The 23,385-nt window shown below is 37.5% G+C and overlaps 1 protein-coding gene across 6 annotated transcripts in view; it reads right to left on the bottom strand.

The window, feature by feature from the left end:
- ATP8A1 (ATPase phospholipid transporting 8A1) overlaps positions 1 to 23,385 on the bottom strand; it is a 232,249-nt gene that overhangs the window by 109,478 nt on the left and 99,386 nt on the right. For all 6 annotated transcript variants that reach the window (XM_047855524.1, XM_047855526.1, XM_047855525.1 and 3 more), the window contains 7 exons: positions 20,301 to 20,373; positions 18,112 to 18,217; positions 16,841 to 16,923; positions 12,145 to 12,194; positions 7,694 to 7,763; positions 2,574 to 2,658; positions 24 to 163 (listed from right to left, as the gene is read on the bottom strand). In XM_047855524.1, coding sequence (XP_047711480.1) covers positions 24 to 163; positions 2,574 to 2,658; positions 7,694 to 7,763; positions 12,145 to 12,194; positions 16,841 to 16,923; positions 18,112 to 18,217; positions 20,301 to 20,373 — 607 coding nt within the window. The remainder of the gene's footprint in view (positions 1 to 23; positions 164 to 2,573; positions 2,659 to 7,693; positions 7,764 to 12,144; positions 12,195 to 16,840; positions 16,924 to 18,111; positions 18,218 to 20,300; positions 20,374 to 23,385) is intronic.

Here is a 23,385-nt window from a genome sequence, read left to right as displayed (position 1 = left end):
GAGCAAAATGGTCTTTCACATACCTTTTCAATTAACTCATAACTCTCTTCGAGTTTGAGCAGTCTGTTCTGCACGGATGTGGAGGCACGCTGATAGACGGCTCGCCACTCCTGAAAGTCGCTCTCTGAGATCTCAGCCACGGCAAAACACAAAGTTCGTAATCCTGAAAAAAGGTAGCATATATCCCCCCCAACACCAAATAAGATTTTATTCAGAAGTAGGACCCTTCCATTTTTATATAAATAAGTCTTATTTTGAAAAGACTGGCTCAATTCAAACAATATGTTGAAGTCTGATTCAGTTGTGACACCACGTTAGTGTAAAATGGGTATTTGTGCTCCCCTCACCTTAAACTGGCACCCTGCTTCTGATCCCTAGCTCTTTCGATACATCCTTTGTGCCTTTCCCAAAGTGACTTTTCCAACATCCAAATCTTATCAGATTATTCCTTTTTTGAGATCTTTCAATTATTCCCCGGGATAAAGTCCAAACCCCCAAATCTGGCTCACTTACCCTGTACCAATTGTCTTCAACCTCCTTCTCTGCCATTTACCTCCTATACACCAGGGTCTCTGCACGCGCTGGTCACTTTTTCCCCCTTTCACCCCCTCCAATTCCCTCAACTGTCTGCCTTGCATCTGCCTTAAGACTCAGTTCGTAACGTCATCTCTCGGAAGCATTCTCCTCTCACTCAGACCCCACAGGCAGAAATCCCCAAACACACCTATGGTGTGAATGACAATGTTTCATACTGTTTTTCTTGTGGATTTCCTGTATTAGTGTCCAGATCCTGGAGGGAAGGGGCCTTGAGTTCTTCATACCTCTAACTCTAGTACTGGGCACAGTAGCTGGCTTGTAGATGCTTCATAGATGCTTATGAGGAAAAAGAGGGACCCCAATGGGGTCTCCTAGGAAAGCCATGTGCCTCATACAGGGATATATGCTTGTATTTATTATTGTGCTTTATCACCATAAAAGTGTAGTATAAAGAGTCTAAAAGACCTGAGGGATAGTGACAAAACAAAAGTACTCATCAGAAACACCCTAGGAAAACAACCAAATCTGATGTTTGAGATGACCTACTCCTCGTGATCAGTGTCTATCAATTTCATAACTCACTTGGAAACCACCTTCAGCCAAACAAAAAACAAAAAACGGTGGATTGGAACAAGGAAGAAGCAAAAGCATTTGTCAGCCAGGACAAATGCAGTTAATTGGGTTCCTGAGAAGACAACACCCTCCCTCAAAGTCATTAACTCATAGAATAACGAGGTGCTAGTGACCTCAAGCCAAATAAAATATGACCAGGGAACATGTCAGAAATAAGAAGCAGAGAACATAAAGTGCCCAGAGGACTCTATCTTCCAAGAAAGGAGTAGGGTTGTCCATTGCCAGCTCACGGAGAGTAGAAGCTAAATCTTTGGGGCCATATTAGGACATGTTTTTCTCTTTTGGAAATTTGGCTGAAGACTTACTCTGGGGTAGCCATGGAGTAAAAGCGATGTTCAGCCCAGGGCCAGAAAGAATAGGGTGGAGGCGAAGACCAAGAAAACTTAAATTTGTCTAGGAGCTGGACTATCCTCGTATCATAACCAGAGAAGAGAGAGATGCTCCCTCAACCCTCCTCCAGAAAAAGAACCTGGGCAGGATGCTGACTAGGTTGTACCCGCTGAGCCCAGCTGAGGATGCGCCTTGAGGAATCTGAACTCTATGAACAGGAGTGTCTCCATGCTCTTGCATTTTTGGAGAGCTGGGAGAAGGTTCTTTATGCCCTTGCTTTTCAAAACCTCATGCTTTTTAAAACGTTCCTATCTTTTTGCAGCTTTTGGATTAAGAGGAAAAAGGATTTGATCAGAGGTCAGGCTTGCTGCATTTGGTGACCGTTGTAGCTGAAGCAGACAAGAGTGAAACCTTAGATGGGAGATTTAGATACAGCTCTGACTACTTCTATTAAGTTCAGAGATAAGGCTCTACAAATTCTTGTAGTAACAGACCCTACTGTTTAAGGACTCTCGAGTCCTCCCATCTAATCTAGATCATTCCCCTAGACTATGCACTGCTCTGCTATACAGATCATATGTTTCAGGAGGACACAGAGACAGGACTCAACATGTTTAGATCCCAAGCCTCACACAGAGCCTGTCATGTGGTAGGAGCCTAAGAAGTCTTGAGTTAAAACTATACTGAATAACTATTCTTATAGCCATATAGGCTTATTTTTCTCCTCTTTCTTATTCAGACTAGCATAGCCAGTTGTTTTGTTTGTTTGTTTCTCTTCCTTCTACACTGCTAGAGATACAACATATTTATAATGTGAATAGTACCCATTCTAAAAAGTGAACAGATTTATAGGCCCTATACCCCCAAAACTTGGGGGCTAAGTCTCTCAAAATTTTAATACAGAAAAGCAAGCAAAAATAATAGGAACAGCATATAGTATAATCTAAATTATCAACATTAATTGTTCTCTTACTTTAGGAATTTCTAAGTCAAGAAACAACAATCTTGCAAGACACCAGAAGTATTTGATTTCTTTTTATTTTAATCATGCTGTATTGCTGTATTATACTCACCTTCTGTAGCAAACTGCTCTAAATGTTTTAGGGTAATTTCTTTGTATTTTGAAGTCTCTGCCAGTCGATCATAAATTACAGTGTCCTCGAAAACAAACAGAAGGTAGAATGCAATTAAAGTAAGCATCTTGAGCTTAATGAACATTAATGTTGGCAGCATTATTAGCAGCAAATCAGTATAAAAACAAGCAATCACTTTGAGCATTAATTTTAAAGCACAAAATATTTTTTGCCTAATAACACTGTTTCCCTAGTGACACTAAGAAATAAGGTTTGAGTCATATATTTTCATCTTTCTCCTTTCTTTTTTTTTTTTTTTTTAAATTTTTTTTTTTTTTTCAACATTTATTTATTTTTGGGACAGAGAGAGACAGAGCATGAACGGGGGAGGGGCAGAGAGAGAGGGAGACACAGAATTGGAAACAGGCTCCAGGCTCTGAGCCATCAGCCCAGGGCCCGACGCGGGGCTCGAACTCACGGACCGCGAGATCGTGACCTGGCTGAAGTCGGACGTTTAACCGACTGCGCCACCCAGGCGCCCCACATCTTTCTCCTTTCTGAATACATCCATAGTTACTCCAGTGATCAACATTTCATATTCTAGCAGTACCTCACTTATCTTGCAAGATCTTCCCCAACCCTGAAGGTAGGGCAGGACGCTGCAGTGTTCCTGGGTGCCACAGGGAAAAATGGTCCAGTACTCAAAAAGTTTGGGAAGTGCTGGGCTGAACAAAGCTTGCCCTGTAGGAATACTTAGAGCCCTTAAAATGCTAATGTGAACAGATGTCTAAGGGGGCCATGTGGTATGTTCCCCAGACTCATTCACTATGGAGCCCGGGCTAGGGATTAGGGCATCTCTATGGGGCTGGTGCTCACAGAGAACAAACTTTGAGAAACACAAGGCCAAATCCACTGAGAGGGTTGGTGGGCATGATAAGGAGAATTCTGAACAAATCTAGCATTGCCTGATAGCTGAATATTTCTGATTGTGTCACTTTATCTTCTGAAAGCTCAATTAACTTAGTCTGTAAAATGCAATTACTGGATTATCTTTAAAGTGCCTTTCGGCGTGAATGTTGTGCACCACTTACAGTTCTCTGATTTTTGCCCCTTTATAAATTGCTTATTGTTCCTTTAGTTATTCCTCAGCTTGGATTTAATGTTTTAAGAATTTTAATGCTTGGCCTTCATGGTTTTATTAGACTAGGAAAAAATAAATCATTTACCTGCAATTACTTTCTCAGTGGTATTACCCATTTTGGGGTCTCCAGTCTCAGGGCTGAGATTTGGAAGGAGGCTAATGGAGTATGATTTAGAACCCTTGAGAGAAACAAGAACTTAGTGACCTCAGGACAGATGGAATATTCCAGGCCCCAATTATGAATTTCTTTTCATTCTTTAGTGGTGGAATAGGAAGGGGGGGGGGCAAAGCAAAAGGAAATGGTAATTTCCCCTCATGGTTCCTTTCTAGGAATGAAAGGTATAACTTGTGAAATCTATTTTTTTCCAGAGGCTGATGACTTTTTCAAAGAAATTAAATAGGCTGCTTTGAAACTAAGAAAATCTTTTAAAAAATTAAAGTCACGAAAACCAAAGTGATAAGGAAGATTAAATTCTGCAACGTAGCCAAATTTTCTAGCGGAAGACACTGATGTCCAAAATAGAATTTTCTATCTTTTATGGTATCAAGGAATGCAAGAGACAGAATATACATGAATTATATGGTATGTTTTTAAACGATAGTCACAACTGGCCATGCTTACCTGTCAGAAATACATGAAGATCAACTTTTTACCCAGAGTAATGCTCATTAATTCAGAGAGCTACATCAAGTATATGGTACGTGGTTAGGACCAAAAAAGGTTTCTTCACAGGAACGAAAGTGTGTGCACCCTTAGGATCAGATTAGAACCTACCGAGTCTACATTTACAGAAAATCCTAACTGGATTTACTTATCTGGTGTCCTAGCCCCTCAGCAAGGTAAGATCAGAAAACAGTGCAAGAGGGGATGTTCCTGGAGTGCACGGCACAGATTCCAGGTGTTTACGTGAAGAGTCTACAGCTTCAAGATGAATAACTCATCTTAGGTCGATTTTCACTTGAAAAGTTGTTTTCCTGTTCATCTTTTATTTTTTTAATTATTAGTATTTAAAAAAATTTTTTTTAACATTTACTGATTATTGAGAGAAAGAGAGAGACAGAGCATGAGCATGGGAGGGGCCAAGAGATGGGGAGACACAGAATCTGAAGCAGGCTCCAGGCTCTGAACTGTCAGCACAGAGCCCCACACAGGGCTTGAACTCACAAACTGAGAGATCATGACCTGAGTCAAAGTCAGACGCTTCACAGACTGAGCCACCCAGGTGCCCCTATAGGCGCCCCCTATTGGAATAGCGTTTTTATTTTCTTGAATAAATTAAGATTTATTCGTGTCGATATAACTTTTTAAAAATAGGCTACTAATGCAGACATAAACTGTATATTGTATACTTTTCCTTTTTTTTTCATTTAAAATTAAAAAAGCAAGGCAACTTCATTGCAGAAAACCTGGAAAAGAATAAAAAAATAAACCATCCATATCCACACACACAGAGAACCACCATCTCTCTGTGCTGTATTCTAGATGAACTCTTCAGTGCTGTCTTCCAATTCACTAACTCCGCCCCTGCCCCTTCCACTCTGTTTAGAGTTTATTCCATTTACTGATGTTTTCTCTTGATCTTTTATGACTTCCAATTTAGCTTACATGTACCCCCACCCCTCAACCCCAATTTCTTTTTGATTAAAAATAGTTGTTGTTGTTTTTTGTTAAATCATGTTGAGCTCTAAGCATCCTTGGTCAGACCTGTCTGTACAAATGATTTCACCTGGAGTGAATTCGTGTCCAGTGGTTTACATGCTTGTTCTCTCTTCGGCACTAGACTTTCCTCATGTGTCCCTAAGTTTTGCTCTCACTCTCTCCCTGCTTGTGTGTACCCCAATCTGATGGTTTTATATACCCCCCCCCCCAGCAGAGTTGGTATGAGCTTTTCTTAGTCTCTTCTCATAATTAGGAACCTCATCACTGTCTCAGGCATCAAAGAGGCTCCCATCCACATTTTACAGAAAACACTATTTGCCCCCATTGTCTCACAGAAACCAAATTCCAACCACTGCTCCCCAATCCTGATTAAATCTCTCTTTTTAGATCCTCTACTCTTCACTTTTAGCCTCTTCTTTTCATGTAATATCTCCTTACAAGATCCCATCAATCCTCTGCTTTTAGTTTCCAGCTATACTTGTTAACTCCTAAATCTGTATCAGCACCCTAGATTCCTTCCCCTGTAAAATCCAAACATCTCTGCCTCATGGCCCAGATGTAGTTCCCAACCCTCTATCATGGGACGTGGTACCACTTCGTCTACCCAGTTAAGTTGAAATTGGATAATAATCCTAGATCATGGTTTCCCTCATCACCCACATGTAATCAGTTACTAAGTCCTAAATCTCCACCTTCTCAATCCTCTCTGCAACTGTCTTGGTTCAGATCCTTATCAACTCTTGGGACTATAGTCAATAGCATCAACTGATAACTCTGTATGCATCTCTTTTCTGCCTTAAGCCATCTTCCTAAATGGCATCAGAACAATTCAGAAAAAAATACAAGTTCGTGAGCATGAAAATAATGCATGACCTAATGCATGCTCACCTTGCCAGCCTTGAATTCTGCTATTCCCTGCCAAACTGTGTGCAGTTCTCAAGTGTACCTTGCTGTTTTACATATTTCTGCCTTTTTAGCATTCGGCGGCATTTCACAGCCAACTTGGTTGGGAGTGAGGGGAAACAATGCAATAAGCAAGTTAATGTATACAAACTCTCCATGATTATACAAAAAGGAAATCCAGTGTTTTTACAGTTTATTCAGTGCTTTAACTCCCCAAAGGTTCTAGATGGATGATTACTCAAAACTAAGAATGGAAGGATGTAAGTTGAGTGTTAACTGAACACATATCCATCATTCCCTTATCACTAAATACTACCCTTGGAATGTGGGAGAGCTTTAAAGTATACCTCAATATTGTATACTAGTCTTCTCTTTATATATATTTTCCTGACTAGGCTCAGCTCCTGACAAGTGTTGGGTCTTATCTTCCTTTTTCCAAAATCCAGCTGAAAGGCTGGTAGATAAAGTGCACACAATGAATAAATGTTACTTGTTTCAGTCAACAACCGGAGGAATTCTAAACCTAAATTTATGAGACGTCACGAAATAATTCTACCAAAATGCTTTAAAAACATGGCATTCAAAATTGCATTTCAATGCTTTAAAACCAAGGCATTGAAAAACATTTTCAACAAAAAGTTAAGTAATAAGCTTTGGCTTCCTAATAAGTTCAGTTTCCAGGTTTCATTCAATAAATCAAGGTTGCAATTATATTTAAAATTGGAAAGTTCTAAGTTGGTAAGTTATCTGACTAGTCCAAGTAGATTAGGTGTCCAGAAAGGATAATTCAGAAGAAAAATGCTAATTTTAAGAACAAAAAGTGGCTCTGGTCCGTAGACCCCTTTTTTAGATTTCTATGAGTGTAAACATATTTTAACTAGGAAAATTCACTTCGAATGACAAATTACTATTTTTGTCAATATAACCTGCCAATATACAAAAGCCAACCAATAGTTAGAAGTTCTGTTATAATTAGAACAATGCAAAACAAATAGTAATGACCATATGATGAAAATTACAGCAGTCACTATGATCCAATTTTTCCCCATGTTTCTATGGTCTTTAAAAAAATTAGATTCAAACTGGTGTGGATCATTACATTTCTAATATAATTTCAAAGCATTTTCTACTTTGTCTTCTAATGTATTTTATAATATAAACCTCAAATATTATGTATCAAAAATTGAATTATATACATAACCTAGGCCAAATTTTTTCAAAGCACCAAATTTACCCAGAAGGAATTCCGCATTTCACCAGAAGAGGCTGAACACTATTACTATAAAACACCAAGGAAAGTGGATGTCAGCAACTTTATGCTAAACATCTGTGTTACATTTCCATAGCAGAATGCTGAACGTATACATTATAAACCGTCATAAATCAGAACTGTTAAAGACAAAAATAAAAACTTACAGCTCCTTTGCAGTAAAGTCGTAACTTCCCGGATGGAGTGCGAACAATCACCGACATTCTTTTTCTAGCGCTGAAAGAGAGGTTTTCCATAATGTGTCATCATACTGAGAATATGCATATATATGTTTGTCATGCCTCACATATTTTAACGCTCACAGTGAAAAAATAAATGTGACCAAATTATGAGTCCTATCCTTCCACATACACAAACTGTCCCCTGGGTGTATGGCTGGGTATCTTTGAAAGTTACATTACGTCTTTTTAAGGCACCAGGGAACCATCCACTGCCCTAAAGGAATAATTTACAAAACAGATCCCAGGAAGCCTGCAAGAGTTAGTACCCACTTGAGCAGAAGATAGTTCTGGCTCAATGTTTTAAGATTTAAAAAATATTAAAGTCAGTGTCTTTTAAGAGGAATTGTATGTTACAGCTTTAAATACAAACAGAAATAATAATCTATGTTAAATATATACCCAAACCACACAGAAAGGCAAACACTGGCACTTAAAAACTGACTTATGCATTCACAACGATTGTTTTTCAATGATTACTAGCAAACCACTGGCATCATGTAAAAAGCCCAATTTATATGACAAAGCTAAGCTAATGAGCACAAGCATTTTAACACTGCGTTGGAGATATAAAAATGGTAGTCAAACACACAGCATCTTGCACTGCATTTGCAAAGAGATAGCAAATGACACTGAATAGAAGTGGCACAGACTGCATAAGATATGCCTCATTTAGAAACAAGCGCATATAAGCATTCTCTCCAGAAATGAGGGAGAAGAAGGACTTCTCAAGGGTCTGTATCTATTTGTTTACCTTACAATATTCTGCTACGAACTGAGGTGAGTCCAATATAAGGAGCAGTTAGATATGGTATCCTAGCATACCACACAGTCAGGAGTTTCTTTCTGAGGTATCTAGAGATATTTAGTCTTCTGTTTCTCCATCTAGAATCCCCACTGTATTAGTACCTCCGATTGCTGTCCCTGTGCTTTGGGAATACATTCAATTGGGCCCTCTCCGTAATGACATTGAATAGTCTATACTCTGTCTCAGCCCTTCTTGGTGCCTCCTTAATCCAACTTTAATGAGACGGTCCCAAACTCATCAACTTTTCTGCTCCTTTCTTCTCCTGGCAAAACTCACAAATCCTGGGCAGGGAATGCTTTCTGTGGCACCACAGTAGATGGACATAGCTGGAGAAAAGTCACCCTGCCACCGAGTTTAGGAAATCCAAGATATCCATGTCACCTGGGTGCTCACTACTGTTCAGCAACATGTCACCTTTTTCTAATAAACTTGCTCTCTATCTGCAGGATTTGGAACACCTTCTCCCTTCTCCAAGTCTCTAATGAACCCTTGTACTCCGGATCCTTTGAATTTTTGCAATTCACCTTGATGAAAGCTACAGACAAAAAATCTCTGTTCTTTTTGCCATTAACACCTTCACATTTATCTGCTGGGCATCGTCCTCTCTGCCTCTTTTCCTGACAATGAAGGAAGTATTTCTTTTCTTATCAGAGGACTTCCTTTCACATGTGAACCTCCTCTCTCTCTCTTCTTCCTCAGTAACCTCACTCCTCAAGCTTTGCTGCCCTCCCAAGTCTGCGTCTTCCACTTCTAGACCGGGTCCTCCTCATCAGTTGCGCATGTTTGAGTCTCTCTCCTACAAAACTCAGCCCAAAGAATGTGCCCCAAGAGAGCCACATCCCCATTCACAACTCAACCCCAAACAACTGCTACACGCATGGTCTCCACCTATATCCCCTGAATGCCCCCCCATCACTGCCACCTGACTTCTCTCTTGACCTTCCCACTGAGTGGCTAAATTCAGCATATACTTTCCACCTTCAGCTCACCTAACCTCACTGCAGTCTCTGACACAGAAGACCAAGGTCACCTTGAAATCCACCTCTTCTCCTGGCTCTATGCAGTTATCCTCTCTTTATCCTCTACCTCTCTAACCACAAAGTAGTTTCTTTTGCAGATTTCTCTTCTTCTAATCAACCCTTAGAAGTTGGGGTTAGTCGTAGAGCAATCCTCAGCCTTTCTTATTTCTCTCATTCTGTATTTTATATCTAAGAGATCCAACTCATTTCTTTGGCTTTAATTATTTTAGAGAGAGAGAGAGAGAGAGAGAGAGAGAGAGAGAGAGAGAGAGAGAAAGCCCATTTACAGGCCAACAAGAACCAAATTTATATTTCAATCATAGGCTTCTCTTTTATGTTCCAGGCCCTCATATCCACGGCCTGCCCCCACCACCTCCATCCGTATATCTCAGGGGCATCTCAAACGTAATGATTCAAACATCTCATCCTGCACATCTATTCCTACATCTGCCATCTGTATAAACGGCACCTCTACCTACTCAGCTGTTTATGCCAGAGGCTCTAACCCCTTCCTCCTTTCTTCTTCCACCTCCAATCCACCCCAAAGGCCCCCTGACATTCTTCCAGAAGGTATCTGGATTCTATCAACTTCACTTTCTTTGCACTACCATCATCCTAGTCTGAACCACTAATGTTTTTCCCAGAGCCTCTTTTAATACCACCATAGCCACTTCTCTCACTTTTATCCTTACGCCTGCCCCATCGCTGCATCCTGATAGACCTTAAACCCCTGACCGTGCTTTATTTTTCTTCGTGATGCTTCCAGGTATGTGTTAATAAACAAACTTACCCAAATGCTAATGATATACTATTTATAGTATCTTGTGGGTATAATGCAAGTGGACTTAGCAAAAACAGCCACTTTGACATGAAAAAAAGAGGCCAGGAATATATTTTGGAAATATATATATATCTATATATACATATATAGATATATGCTCTATTATAGTTACTCATCCAACTTCTCATGCATTTTCCCTTGAGCCTTTCAGCACATACAAGTAAAGAGAGCAGTATTTAAATAATACATTAGACAGACCCCATTATTTTTTATATTAACCACTGGCATGCGGTCACTCCCAACCAAGATAGCAGCCAAAGCTGGCATAGAAAAGGAAATGACTTTTTTTCCCAGTAAGTTACAAGTGTTTCTATTTATTTATTTTAGTTTTTACTTAAATTCCAGTTAACATACAGTGTATTATTAGTTTCAAATGTAAAATTTAGTGACTCAGCACTTCCATTCAATACTCAGTGCTCATGACAAATGCATCCCTTAATCTCCACCACTTATTTCACCCATCCCCCCCCTCCCCTCCCCTCTAACTGTAATCAGTTTGTTCTTCTTAGTTAAGAGTCTGTTTCTTGGTTTTCATCTCTTTTTTCCTCTACGATCGTTTGCTTTGTTTCTTATACTGCACATGAGTGAAATCATATGGTGTTTGTCTTTCTCTAACTTTTTTCACTTAGCAAAATACTCTCTCGCTCCATCCACCTTGTTACAAATAGCAAGATTTTGTTCTTTTTTATGGTTGAGTAATATTCCATTGTGTATGTATATCACATCTTTACCCATTCATCAGTCAATGTACATTGGGTTCTTTCCATAATTTGGCTACTGTTGATAATGCTGCTATAAACATCAGGGTGCATGTATCCCTTTGAGTTGGTATTTCTGTATCCTTTGGGTAAGTATCTAGTAGTGCAATTGCTGGATCGTAGGGTAGTTCTATTTTTAACTTTTTGAGGAACCTCCATAATGTAGGAAATGCCTTTTCTAGTCAGTGAGTGTATAAGCTTGCCTTATGTAGGAGAAAGTTCAAGGATTTAGGTAAACTCTTATTTCCTTGAAGAGCAATGTTACCTCCTGGCTGTGGCCTAACCTTAAGTGCCCTGTTAATGGTGATGCAATCTTTAAAAACCATCCTGTTAACTGAGGCCTATTTGCCCTAAGAATGTAGGTTAGGAAACTGCATAGTCATGAAGAAATAAAAAAGCCAAAATCACGGAGATATCACTGATTATCATTAGAAGGCATCTATTATTTGACCTTAAGAAATAAAGTAGGATAATCTCTTTGATTTCTGCTTTTCCCTACTAGATGGTAACTGGTTTTATACCTAATGGAGGGATGGATATGGTTTCTGAAATCTCAAAGATAATTAGATACAATGAACACAGAATTAGACTGCTGGGTTCTTGACTCTGATTCATCTTCACTACACATAAATCCTAGTGCATCTAAGTATAATGTTTCCAGATCACCAGCCATGGGACTCTTGGTCCTATACTCTGCAGTTGTGATGCAGACCAGCTATGTTCAAAAATATTTTTACACTGCCTCCAGGAGTCATGTCCTGCAATACTCTGAAGATGGGTGTTTATAACTTATTGGCAGCTATGACAATTATAAACTACACTGATGATTTTAGTATTTTGTCTAAATAAATTTAGCTAAATAAATAAAGCACATTCCTAGTTATTTAAAAGAGAAAAACAAAAATGTATAGAATTTCATCTCACAGATATAAATCACAGAGCAGCTGTTTTACCTGGTGAATTCCAGAACATTGAGCAATTCGTATCTTTCTTCTTGCCCCAACTAGAAGAAAAGGAATACGTGATTACATCAGGTTGGAAGTATCTTTGGCTTTTTGGAAATAAACCCTATGCATGAAGTTTTAATGTAAAAAATAGCACAAACAAAGCGTCCCTTCTGAATATATCCTCTTTAATTGAATTTATTAACTTTCAGGTTAAGATGGAAGACTGAACATATGCATTTAATTTCTGTCTATCCCAAAGTCTCACTAAAACTAGAGTAAACACTTAAAAAAAGGAAAAACAAAAACAAAAACAAAACAAACCTTACAATGGCAGGAAAGTCAGAAAGAGGACAACAGCACCAGAAATTTGCAAGCTAGAACACAGATCAATGAATGGTATCTTAGCAGATACAAGAAGGCTGAATGCTATAGTGGTCATGGGAAAGGCTGACAATCCACTTGATTTATACCACATAATCCTTAAATGGTTTAAGGATGTGAGAAAGCAGAGAGCTCTAGAATTCTGAGACAAAAGAGGGGCCTAAAATGGGAAGAACTGGGTAGGAGCCACTTGAAAAGCAGCTCTCAGCACTGGCCCATCCTTTTGTCTAGAAGCTGACTGGCACAGCTGAAGATACATTGTGCACTGCGATCATATTCATATTAAATGCTGGGTCCCAATACCCATAGCTACTCAGCCAGACCTTCCCAGGCAGAAATTGCAACATTACTCTCTGGGGAATTCAATAAGCCCGAGAGAAGCCTTACAGGTACAAACACTATGACTTCCCAAACAAATCCCTCCAGACCACCCTAGAGTAAAGCTCAGCGTTGACAAATACCCCTGTAGGCTCAGAACCGTCACATCGGCTTTCAAATTCCTCATTCTGAACCATAAGATTAACAGACATCTAAGGACACTAACATGGAACAGAGATATCAAAAACAAACAGATAAAAGCAATTTCGAGGAAAAAGAATTCAAAAACAAAATTTCAAGTTGAGCTGCAGAGTTTCAGTGTTGGGTTTCCTGATGGGCACAAGAGGCTCCTGAGCAGCCTGAATGTCTCTTCACTTAGTTTCAAAACTAGACTGAAGGCTTTGTCACATGATTCATATGTGGCATTTTCTGTTCTATTACTGGAACTGGGTAACTGTGCCTTTCTGGTGGCATAAAACTTTTTTTGCAGTGTTATATACCCTTGGAAATCCTGCTGCATTAGCCAGTACATGCTTTTTAATGGGAACCATGAAGAAAATGTTTAAAACAATGAGACTGTTTGTAATAATTCTTATGTTTTTAGGATTCATATTTATATCCTGGCTACTGCTCTTTGGTAGTATAGGAGGAAACTGGCCTTATTATTCTGCATATTGCAATGTGTGTCAAAGACCTGGTAGAGTCTACCATACATTCCCTATGAAGGGATACGGTAATTAAATGCCGTTCTTTTCTCCTAAGTAGAAAATGAGAAAACTTAGGAAAAGAACATTTAGAAGTTGATTAGTTTTTGGTGAAGTACATTTTCTCCCAAAACTATAATCACTACAAAGCAACTGCAGTGACAGTTTGAGACCATTTTATATTCCGGAAAAATCTGTAGTTTAAATGCTTGTAAATGCTTTGTAATTAAATGCTTTGTTAAATGCTTGTAAAATTTTTTTAGATGAAAATTTCAAAAAACTGTCATTATTCCTCTGAGAGAAGTAATATATGTATTATATTCATGAAAGAAGAACAGGATACTATTAAAAAAGAAATATCGAGAGAACAAAAAAGCTTCTTGAAACCAAAAACATGATAGAAGAAATAAAAAAAATTAGTAGAAGGCTGAGAAGATAAAGTTGATGAACAGTTTCAAAAAGTAGAGAAGGGAAAGACATGAAAAGCAGAAGACAAAAGTTAAAGATTACTTCAAGAATTCTAAAAAGAGAAAGTAGGTTGGGAAGAGGGAAGGAAAATGGAAAAATTTTCCAGAATTTAATTTTCCAAATGTAAAAAAAGGGTCCACCAGTGCTCAGGACAAAGGGTTAAAAATACTCCCGGTAGGGTACACTTTTATGAAATAGCCCAACTCTTGGAAGAGAGAAGTTCCTGGAATCTTCTAGAATGTGGGGGAATGGGCAGGGGCAAGCCATAAAACCTGTGGAATCATAATGGCTTCTGATTTCTCAGTTAGGTGTACTGGAAACCGGAAATATAGTGGAGCAGTCAAAATTCCTAAGGAAAATAATTTCTATCCTGGAATTCTATATTTATTCAGACTATCTAAATAAATAAATTACTCCCTATGTATCTCTTCCAGAAAGTCACTAAAGAATGTATTCCACAAAAGTAAAAGAGCAAACCAAGAGCAAGGAAGACATAGGATTTAGGAAAAAAAGATCTAACACAGAATAGAGGTAAAGAAAGTCCCCAGGAAGGGGTGCCTGGGTGGCTCAGTCAGCTGAACATTCGACATTGGCCCAGGTCTCACGATCGTGGGTTCGAGCCCCGCATCAGGCTCTGCACTGACAGCTTGGAGCCTGGAGCCTGTTTCAGATTCTGTGTCTCCCTGTCTCTCTGCCCCTCCCCCACTCATGCTCTGTCTCTCAAAAATAAAATAAAACATTAAAAAAATTTGAAAAAAAAAAAACAAAAAAAAAGAAAGAAAGTCCCCAGGAAGACAACAAACCAATTCCAGGATGACAACTGTGAACAGAATGGTGACCCATCAACTAGTGTATCTGAGATCCTGAGAGTCAGGAGCTGGACTTATGGAGGACTATCACTACTATGTCCTCTGCTTTGAGAATGACTTTTTAACCTGAAGAAACAAACAAGAAATGTATCGCATCAAAACAAGGAAGTTCATGAAGAACATCTGAGATACAGGAAATAGTTCAAAATGGAAGAAAATCAAAAGAAAATCTACAAAACCCAAGTGTTGTAGAAGCAGGTTTTAGACGACGCTGGCACAGACCAAAAAGAATGATGAATTTCTAGAGGGATGGGGAGGTCTCAAGGTAAGAACTGCCAACTGACAGATTATATGATGTGGCTGTACTGATAAGAGTGTACCAAGAAGGTATGGCAACAATCACTAATAGGTTAAATAAATAAATAAATAAATAAGGCAATTGAAAAAAAGATAAGGGACTTATCTTTAGGAAATAAAGGAAAAATTATTTTCAGGAAATAATTTATAACAGGAAAAACAAAAAGAGAAAAAAATTCCTGAATACAATAACGTTCAACTATGAACACTGGTACAGGCATAATAACAAACATTAAATGATGATTTTTTAATGAGATGCAACTTACATACAATGAAGTATGCAGACTTTAAGTGTATAGGTCAGTGAAAACTGTGTCATTTGACAATGGTACAGTTGTGGAACCACCCCAATCAAGATAGAGAACATTCCCATCACCCCATAAACTGCTGTGCCCTCCTCCAATCCATTTCCTCCCTGACTCTGAGGCAATCACTGTTCTGAATTCTATCCCCACGATCACTTTTGCTGATCTTGAGCTGTATATATATATGTGTGTGTGTGTGTGTGTGTGTGTCTTTTTTTTTTTTTTTTTTTAATTTAGAGAGAGAGTGTGTGAGCAGGGGAGATGGGCAGAGGAAGAGGGAGAGAGAGAGAGAATCTTAAGCAGGTTCCACACTCAGTGCAGAGCCCAACATGGGGCTCAACCCCAGGACTCTGGGATCATGACCTGAGCTGAAATCAAGAGTTGGACGCTCAACCAACTGAGCCACCCAGGTGCCCCTCGAGCTGCATATAAATGAAACTAGAGAGCATGTATGCCTTTGTGTCTAGCCTCTTCTGCTTCAACATGGTGTTTTTGAGATTCACCCATGTTGTTGATGAATCAATAATTCCTTCCTTTTTACTGTTTGGATATTTCATTGTATGTGTATGTCACAATTTGTTTACCTGTTCTCCTGTTGGTGGACGTTTGGTTTGTTTCCACCGTTTGACTACTCTGAATAAAGCTGCCATGAACATTCCATTAGATGTCTGGGGACACATGCTTTCATTTCTCCTGGGTCATTATGAGTGATGAGTACCATTGCTGGGTCAGGTGCAGGTTTACCTGGGTTAGAAAACTCTAAGGGTTTTTCCAAAGGTCTTGCGCCATTTAACATATCAACTAACATATGGATGCTCCACTTGCGCCACATTCTCATTGACATATGGTGCTGCCAGTGTTTTTAATTTTAGCCTTTTTGGTGGGTATATAGCATCTCACTGTGATTTTAATTTGAATCTCACTGTTCACTAATGATTTTTTTTTTAATGTGCTCACTGGCCATTCATATATCTTCTTTTGTGAAATGTTTGTTCAAGTCTTTTGCCTATTTTAAAAATTGGGTCTGAATACCTGTTTAACTAAAAACTGTCATGTAACTACAGTAATATCAGGAAGGGATAGTGAATCAAGAGAGATAAATCCTCATTTAACCTAAGAGAAGACAAAGTCAGTAGATAGGTTTAAAAGTGAAGAATCAAGACCTATATCATTAATCCCATACGCTTTTGAAAATATGAGATTTTTACATGCCTGAAGAAAGAGATATGGCTGCTTCTGGAGAAGGGGATTAGAGTAAGGAACGTCTATTTTATTATGATCCTTTGATATGATTTGATCTTTGAAGTTATGCATATGTCATTCCTTTGATGAAAAAGAGACTTAAAAATAAATAACTTACAGAATCTATAATCACTGAGTCAGGTGTTCTTCCAGTGAAAACAAAATTCAGTTGTTTGGCTGCTCTGACCAGTGCTCCCTCATCTGTTTTAGGAAAACACATGAAAGCAAATACATGGTGAGATGAAAAATTATCCCCAGTACAAGAGAAACACATTATTGTAATATATTTTCTGTTTAATTTTAAAAGAATTAAAATTCTGTTTATTCTGGCCCCTGTTATTGAAATCCATTTCTTTTAAAATTATATGACAATGCCAAAGGAATGAGTAGAATCATCTTAAGGATCTGAGACATCTATAGAACCAGGAGACATATTTTACTGTTAGTCATACACAGCTAAGAAGGAAAATTTAAATGTACCTTTGGTTCCACATATTCTCTAGAAAACCTTTCTCAAAACAAATGCACAAAATTGTCTAGCATTTGTGCTTTTCTCCTAAAACACTGAATGTAAAAAAAAATACTAATTGAGGATTCAATTTAAATGGATATAAATGCACTGTCAACACTTCAAACTAATATAACATTGTGTGCCAACTCTAAAAAAAAGAGAAACTTGGACAAAGGAAAAAAAGAAATGGATATAAATGAATTGATGTTTTATTTTATCATGTATTACTTTCATCACCATACTACATCAAAATGAGATGTAATTTTTTTATGCCTTTTAGGAATTTGGTACATTCTACAAGGTCATGGGTGCTGGTTTAGAATACAGCTAAAACACTTAAAATGAAGTTCTTTAAAATATATTCTTTCTTTCCTAAAGTCTTGCAATCATCAAACTGACTGCCTAATTACATTGAAAACAGGTTTAAAATTAAGCTGAAGTATTAAATATTGATAACCATGCTAATACATATTTTATTGAATCCCTTTCAAATGTGTGAATTTTCTTCATCCAAAGAAATACTCAAGCTCCTTGATTACCATTTCCAAAAGAGGAAAGCAAATTTGTTATTTCAAAGAAGGGAGAACTTACTATGTGTGAGTACTTTTTAGTACTTTTTACTTGTGTGAATTTTGTTATTCAAATTTCCACACAAGTTATGTCATATACCAAAAGTTACATATATGAAGTTACATATTTTAACCTATATAATTCTGAAAGCCAAGTTTTTCTAATTAGTAAACACATTTTTTTAATAAAAAAAAACCCCATAACTTGGTTATTTCATTTTCAAATTAAACTGATTTTTTTTCTAGACAACCTGAAATTTCAGAACAATTTTCCACTGAAAAAATATATTATAATTCCTTCTTTTGTACCTGGAGATGCTGCTTGATAAATAATCTTATCGCCTTCTCGCTCTGGCACTGCTGTGTGACAAACAGCCATCATTGTAAGAAATTCACATATTATAGGTGCAGTTGGCTGTAAGAAATAAACACATAATTCAGCCTTTTTCACCTAAACATTTTGACACTAACGATAGCAATATTACTTCATGCCTATTAAGACTGTAGCTGTAAAGCATTGAAGGTGTGAGGGCATAGACAACTAAGAAGCCAACAGTTACTATGAATGTATTTTTAAAATCATTCCTTCCTACATGCTTTCATTAATTTTTCAAACAATTATATAAGACAACTTGGTGGTACCAAATAAAAACAGCACAGTGAAAAAGGTAGATATAGTCAAATCCTGCCCTTAGAAGACATGAGAGAAATTCTAAAATGCTCATTTACCTGGTTCTAAATCTTGATTAGATTAAGCTTTTGGCATCTGATCTTAGTAGGGTTCCACCACTTTATTGCGGTGATGATGGCAGGATACCTCTCTGTAAAGCTTTGCCCTCCCTCTCTCTACAAATTACAACCCTAATCTGAAACATGTTTTACTAAATACAAAGATTTTGTTGAGCAATTACTATGTACAATGGATTCTTACAGCCTGAGGAAGACATAAAAGTGGATCCTTTCTGCAAGGAACTTAGAGCATATAGGAAAAAAGAAGTCAGATCTTTTATTTTTTTTAATTAAAAATTTTTTTTTAACGTTTTTATTTATTTTTGAGACAGAGAGAGACAGATCATGAGCAGGGGAGAGGCAGAGAGAAAGGGAGACACAGAAGCAGGCTCCAGGCTCTGAGCTGTCAGCACAGAGCCTGACGTGGGGGCTCGAACTCATGGACTGTGAGATCATGACCTGAACCGAAGTCAGATGCTTAACTGACTGAGCCACCCAGGCGCCCCAAGAAGTCAGATCTTTTAAATTAAACATCTTCCTGTTTGGCCCCCGATGAAAAGAAATATCAAATAAAAAATATTCTCCTATGGTCTTGGTCAAAAAACAAAACAAAACAAAACAAAAAACAACAAACTAAACGAAAGCACAACTGAAGTGATTGGAAGGGTAAATCATAACATTATTTGAAAAATCTGTTCTCAGGCTAGTACAGTAGACAAAACAGACATGGTCCCTGCTGCATGAAGCTTAACTTGTGGGAAAGAAAGAACACAGATAAATACACAAATATTTATTTATAGTGTGAAAGGACCATAAAGGAGAGAATGTGCAAATATCATGTAATGTGATTTGGGCCAGTCTGATGACGTTTGGCCTCATGAAGAACTGGGCAAGGAGTTTTGCATCAAGCAGGAATCAGACATGACTGAAAAGGTCCTAAAGAAGGAAAGAATGAAGTGTGTTTGAAAAAATAGAAGCCAGTATGGGCTGGGGGAAAGAAAGAGTAGCTCAAGCGAGGTTGGTGATTTAGGTAGGGGCCGGACCGTGTATGGCTGTGAGTTAAGAAGCCAGAGAACGGTTTTGAACAGAGAAGTGATGGAAGTGACTTCCAGTTCCATGATTCCAGTTGCCATGCACAGCAAGAACTGGAGGGGAAAAAAAAATGGAAGCAAGGAGACTGGCTGGGGAATGCTGGGAGTCTGGACGAGGGTCGTGAAAGTGAGAAGGAAGGAAAGAAAACAAACAGGATATATTCTAGAAGTCAGTACTGATGAGGGCTGGGGTGATGAGTCAGTACTGATGAAGTTCTGGGGTGTCAACTTCAGGAAGCCGTATCATTTGATCTGACAGAATTTTTATAAGTGACAATAACTTCGTAAGTCAAGCAGTCACTCTGAGCAGCAGGTATCTGGACTTCTTACTGTACAGAGTTGGCACTCGCCTATTGTTTTGAGCAGGTAATTCATTTCTACCATTTCTACAGATATTCTGAAATGGTGAATAGTGAGTTGTTTCATACAGAGTTCTATAATTATTTAATATAAGACATTTTGAAAAGACAGAATATTGATTAACAATACTATTAAAACTGAATTTCTAATAACCATGAATTTGTGTTGACCAGGTAAAAGGATTTAATAACAATAGATTTTGGTAAGTATTAAAAATGATCCTGAAAAAAAAGAATATATAAAGAGAGACGATAATCCAGAAAAATACTCATTAGCTTTTACTCATTAACAAAAAGATAATGGTTTTATGTTGCTTACATGATTATTTTGGAGGTTTTCCAACAATGATGAATCACTAAATGTTTTTTCGTCTCCAAACTGTGAGCTCTGCCTGAAGGGGAAAATAAATGGAGCAAAACTGGTTCATTGATACAAGTCATTGTTCTATTTGTGACTAACTTTTTAAATAAATCATTATGCAAACCCTTAATAGATTCAATATAGTCTGCATTTCCAGATATCAAAGATTTCATAATTGAATCATACAATATTTTCAATTATTCTAAAATGTAATGGACTTTTGCAGTATAATAAAAATAGTATTTTTTTTTTAATTTTTTTTTCAACGTTTATTTATTTTTGGGACAGAGAGAGACAGAGCATGAACGGGGGAGGGGCAGAGAGAGAGGGAGACACAGAATCGGAAACAGGCTCCAGGCTCCGAGCCATCAGCCCAGAGCCTGACGCGGGGCTCGAACTCACGGACCGCGAGATCGTGACCTGGCTGAAGTCGGACGCTTAACCGACTGCGCCACCCAGGCGCCCCAAAAATAGTATTTTATAGTTCATTTTTCTGGAGTGAAATTATACTGTGGCCACATGAAGTTTAAAAACTTTTTAAAAAAGTAATAAAACTTTTAAAGTACCTGGAATTTAATTTCTTCTACTCCCGTTAATTTTTTCCAGGTTTTAGAGTTTGAGAATCAAGTTCTTATAAAAAACAATATTGATTCTTTTACTTTAGCCAATGAGAAATCTTTATTTGTAGTGGCTAGCATTATAGAATTATCATATGGAATATAAAAATATAAGCAATAAGCTTTTTATATATCTTATCAACATCTGTCACTAACAGATATCTGGTATATTTATGTATATATCACTTGTTCTGTGTCTATATAAGAAGAACAAATCATAAAAATATATGGGATTTTTTTGTGGTGTGGCTATCGTTGGATGAGCAAACACTTATGTACTACATATGAAATAAATGGAATAAAAATTGCATCTATAATCTAGCTATTATTAATCTCATGGCCATGTGGTTTAATATCAAGATGTTGAGATTAAAAGAACAAGCAGCATTTAAGTGGGAATGTCAAACCTAAAGGGTGTATTTTGCAATGGTTCAGTGAAAATATATACATCTAACCTTTTGTGCATAAAAAAAAATTCTGGAATTCACCAAGAAAAAATATGTATCCAGTAATAAATAGCTATAACCCAGAAAGCTCTTAATCACAATTTTTACAAGTTACAGAATATTATCAATGCCAATATGCCAAATAGCAAGAGTTTCGTATTTTAAATCCAGCAGTTTGAAAGGAAGGAGAAATTGAAGAAAAAAAGAAATTGAAATAATGAAACATACACAGTATCAATGAAATATGTTTTTCCCATAAACCAAAGGAGGAAGTTAGAACGTTTATAATAAAATACAGCTCCATTTACATGTAGTAGTTTGATCTATTAATTATGAAAATTATAATATAGTACATCTTCATTAGCATGTAGTAGTTTAGAATTCTCAAAACATCCCTAGGAGACAGAATAAACACATTACTACTTTTCCTCTAGTTTTAAAGATAGAGGGAAAAATCCAGTAACTTTTAAATGATTTATCAATGGGAACATAAAAAATTGACATAAGTTTTCCTCCAAATACTACCATTTCTTAAAAACAGTTTATTTCTGAGGTTCCATAAAGTCTCCCTATTATTAAAATGTATTCATTAATGGTTGTTAGTTATACATTCCTACTTATTTGTTAGATAAATTGAAATGTCAAGGAATAATCATAGTAACATCTTGCATGTGGAGGCCTATCTTCTTTCCAAAGGATTCCAGACTAAAAGCTTTCACAAATCTGAAGATATGTCTTGTTAATCTCAACAGAAACCCTTTAATCTCATAAATCACAGTTCCCATAATTGATACAACTTTCAAATGTATTTATAACAAATAACTCTAGATGTGCAATTGAAATCTTTACACGCACACATCCTACCCTCCATTTACCAATGAAGCTTCTTCTACCATGAATAATGCTAAATAAGAACTCTTCAACCAGGAAGTGGCTTCTTTTCTAAGATCATAAAAACCACAAATAAATCATCTGCTAATCCACATAGCCTGGGTTGGATAACTCAGGCATGGAGCTCTCACTACTCCTCTCTGAAATCTTACAAAACTTTCACTTTTAGTAAAAGTAAACATAAAATTAGAAGGCTCATGTCATTTCAAAATAAGAACCAACTGCCTTAAAAGTAAAAGTGAGAATTTAAACTCAGTTGACAAAACTGTATGAATCAGCAAACCGCTCACAAATACAAATGTCAAGTCAACATTTTGTTAGATTTTTCCACAGAAATTTTCAACTGGCATGAGGCACACAAGGAGACAAATTATGGTGTTTTGCAAGAAGGAATAAGATAGGGAGTGTAACGTTAAGGTAAGGAGAATAAGAAGCAGGTGGCCCACAATGCCACATAAATGGTAGCTTCCTGAAGGCTTCTTTAAAAACTAGGATACATTGTAAATAACTATTCCCTGAGTATACAAAAATGAAGATCCCCTAGAGCAATAAAAATTAACAGAAAATTTAGAATGTATATGGCTTCAGTCAGTACTACTTATTTTCATATATGACATGGACTATGACATTTTTTAAAAATTCAACACTCATGGGGCGCCTGGGTGGCGCAGTCGGTTAAGCGTCCGACTTCAGCCAGGTCACGATCTCGCGGTCCGTGAGTTCGAGCCCCGCGTCAGGCTCTGGGCTGATGGCTCGGAGCCTGGAGCCTGTTTCCGATTCTGTGTCTCCCTCTCTCTCTGCCCCTCCCCCGTTCATGCTCTGTCTCTCTCTGTCCCCAAAAAAATAAACGTTGAAAAAAAAAATTAAAAAAAAAATTCAACACTCATTACAATGTTTTCTAAGGTCATTAGAAATAAAGGAAAAAAACAGGTGGAGCCATACTTTTCACCTTAAACCAAATAAACCCCAGATGGATGAAAAATTTAATAAAGATACTAAAGATAGGGGAAAATTTTTTAAATAACTTAGGAGTGGGAAATGCCTACGTATCACATGCGTAATTCACAAAACAAGTAGATAAATCTGACT

The sequence above is a fragment of the Prionailurus viverrinus genome, chromosome B1, assembly GCF_022837055.1.
Source record: "Prionailurus viverrinus isolate Anna chromosome B1, UM_Priviv_1.0, whole genome shotgun sequence".
Taxonomy (NCBI): Eukaryota; Metazoa; Chordata; class Mammalia; order Carnivora; family Felidae; genus Prionailurus; species Prionailurus viverrinus.
The sequence above is the reverse complement of the archived record's forward strand: the minus strand, read 5'-3'. Positions and strand labels throughout refer to the sequence as shown.